Here is a 2,058-nt window from a genome sequence, read left to right on the forward strand (position 1 = left end):
TATCTTGTTTATTGGCAACAAAGATACTATCAAGACAATAGAAAGGAATTCCCTATAACAATGACAAGCCCCTATATGTGCTTCTCAACATCAATGAATTCCAAATATAAGTGAAAGCACATGCATACAATTAGAGATGAGCTAGAGAGTTGAGGACCTAAACATGTGCCCACTAAGACTAAATCGTGCAAGTATAACCATACAACCAAATTGTCATTGCGACCTGTCTATAAAAACAATAGACCTTCTAATGGAATCTATTATAGTTTAGACAATGTTGAGTCAATTTCACAAATTACATTTGATTGTTAATCACTACCCATCAAGAATTCAACAATCAACGACCCTATACACTATTTTAACAATCTCATTTTTAATTTTGTTTACAATCTGAATTAATTATTTAAATTCAATAACATTTATTATTTTATATCAATATAACTAGGCCCTTAATAATATTATTATATAAAAAATATATAACTAATTATTAAAAATTAAAAAGCAAACCTCAATTTTGATAATTAAATTATTTAAGGTATCTTAAAAAAAAATTAAGGCTATCTACCTGCCAAAAAAAATCAAGACTAAATACCTATCGAAAAAGTTAAGACTAAATTTCTATAAAAAAATTAGACTAAATATTAAATAAGCTATAAAACGAAATAAAGAAATTTTAACAATTTTAATTTTTAATTCATATAATATCCATTCTCTGTTTAATCTTAAATCTTGTCGCATAAATATTGATTACAAAAAAAGCTACCCATTTTGACTCCTTTCTAATCTGAGGAGTTTTGAAAAGCAATATTTATTTAGAAGGCTAGAAATCTATTCCGAGGGTAAACCGTAAGCTATATATTCAATCTGGAATGATTAGTCTTCACAACGACTCAGAATGCCAAAGGACAGAGAGCCTTGCCAGCGAGAGGCGTGTGACATTCAATCGTGTCTTACCAAAAACAATTTTAAGTCCGAGAGGTTAGTAAATATTAACAGCATCGCAAAATTTCATACTTTTCATTTGAGTTGTGCAAATTTTAATGCCATATAACAAAAATCTCAAGATATATCATTTAGGTCACAAACACCAGTAATACTTGAAAATCAGAAATTAAGAAGAATATTTTTCATTCATGTATTTACATAAAACTGTACAGGTACATATTGTTGTGTGCCAAATACATAAAGCTAAGGAAAGGAAACAGCTACAGAAAAAAAGGAAAGAATCAATTTAGGAAAGAATAGTTTAGGAAAGAATCAGTTCAATATTAGAAACTATCCAATATTGCAACACTCCCCCTCAAGTTGGTGCATACATATCTTACATGCCCAACTTGTCCAAAAGCTTCGAGAACACTCGACTTGAAACTGCTTTGGTAAGAATATCGGCCAGCTGATCTTCTGATCGAATCTTAGGCAGCTCCACAGTCATCTCATCCAACTTCTTCTTGATAAAGAATCTGTCTACCTCCACATGCTTTGTACGATCATGTTGAACCGGATTATGAGCAATATCACATGCTGTTATATTGTCACAATATAGTTGAATTGGCCGCCTAGGCGGACAGCTCAAATCTCTCAGGAGAAGTCTTAGCTAGAACGCTTCACATGCTCCAAGTGACATACCTCTAAATTCTCCCTCCGCACTTGATTGTGCAACAACATTCTATTTTTTGCTTCTCCATGTAACAAGATTACCTCCTACAAAGGTGAAATACCCTGAAATAGAACGCCTGTCATCTACTGCTCTAGCCCAGTCAGCATCAGTATATGCATCCACACTTTGATAATCCTCATTTTTAGTGAATAAAATTCCTTTTCTAGGAGCAGACTTTAGATACCTCAAAATGTGCATAACTGCATTCATATGTTGCTCTCCAGGATTATGCATAAATTGGCTAATAATACTTAATGCATAGGCAAGGTCTGGCCTTGTGTGTGCTAAGTACATCAATCTTCCTACGAGTCTCTGGAATCTGCCTTTATCAACTGGTACTTGATTAGACTCAATACATAACTTCAATCCTTCTTCCACGGGTGTATCAGCGGGTTGACATG

At 33.1% G+C, this 2,058-nt stretch overlaps 1 protein-coding gene across 1 annotated transcript in view; it reads left to right on the plus strand.

Moving 5' to 3' along the window:
* The first annotated feature begins 768 nt into the window (after positions 1-768).
* Positions 769-2,058, plus strand: part of LOC149555285 (Cox19 family protein (CHCH motif)) — an 18,346-nt gene continuing 17,056 nt past the window's right edge. Inside the window, exon 1 of the mRNA XM_089833610.1 lies at positions 769-978. Within this exon, the coding sequence (XP_089689736.1) occupies positions 896-978 (83 nt within the window). The 5' untranslated portion in view covers positions 769-895. The remainder of the gene's footprint in view (positions 979-2,058) is intronic.

The sequence above is a fragment of the Cupressus sempervirens genome, chromosome 5 (genome assembly GCF_028749045.1).
Source record: "Cupressus sempervirens isolate cs-2001-9-10 chromosome 5, ASM2874904v1, whole genome shotgun sequence".
In the NCBI taxonomy this organism is placed as follows: domain Eukaryota; kingdom Viridiplantae; phylum Streptophyta; class Pinopsida; order Cupressales; family Cupressaceae; genus Cupressus; species Cupressus sempervirens.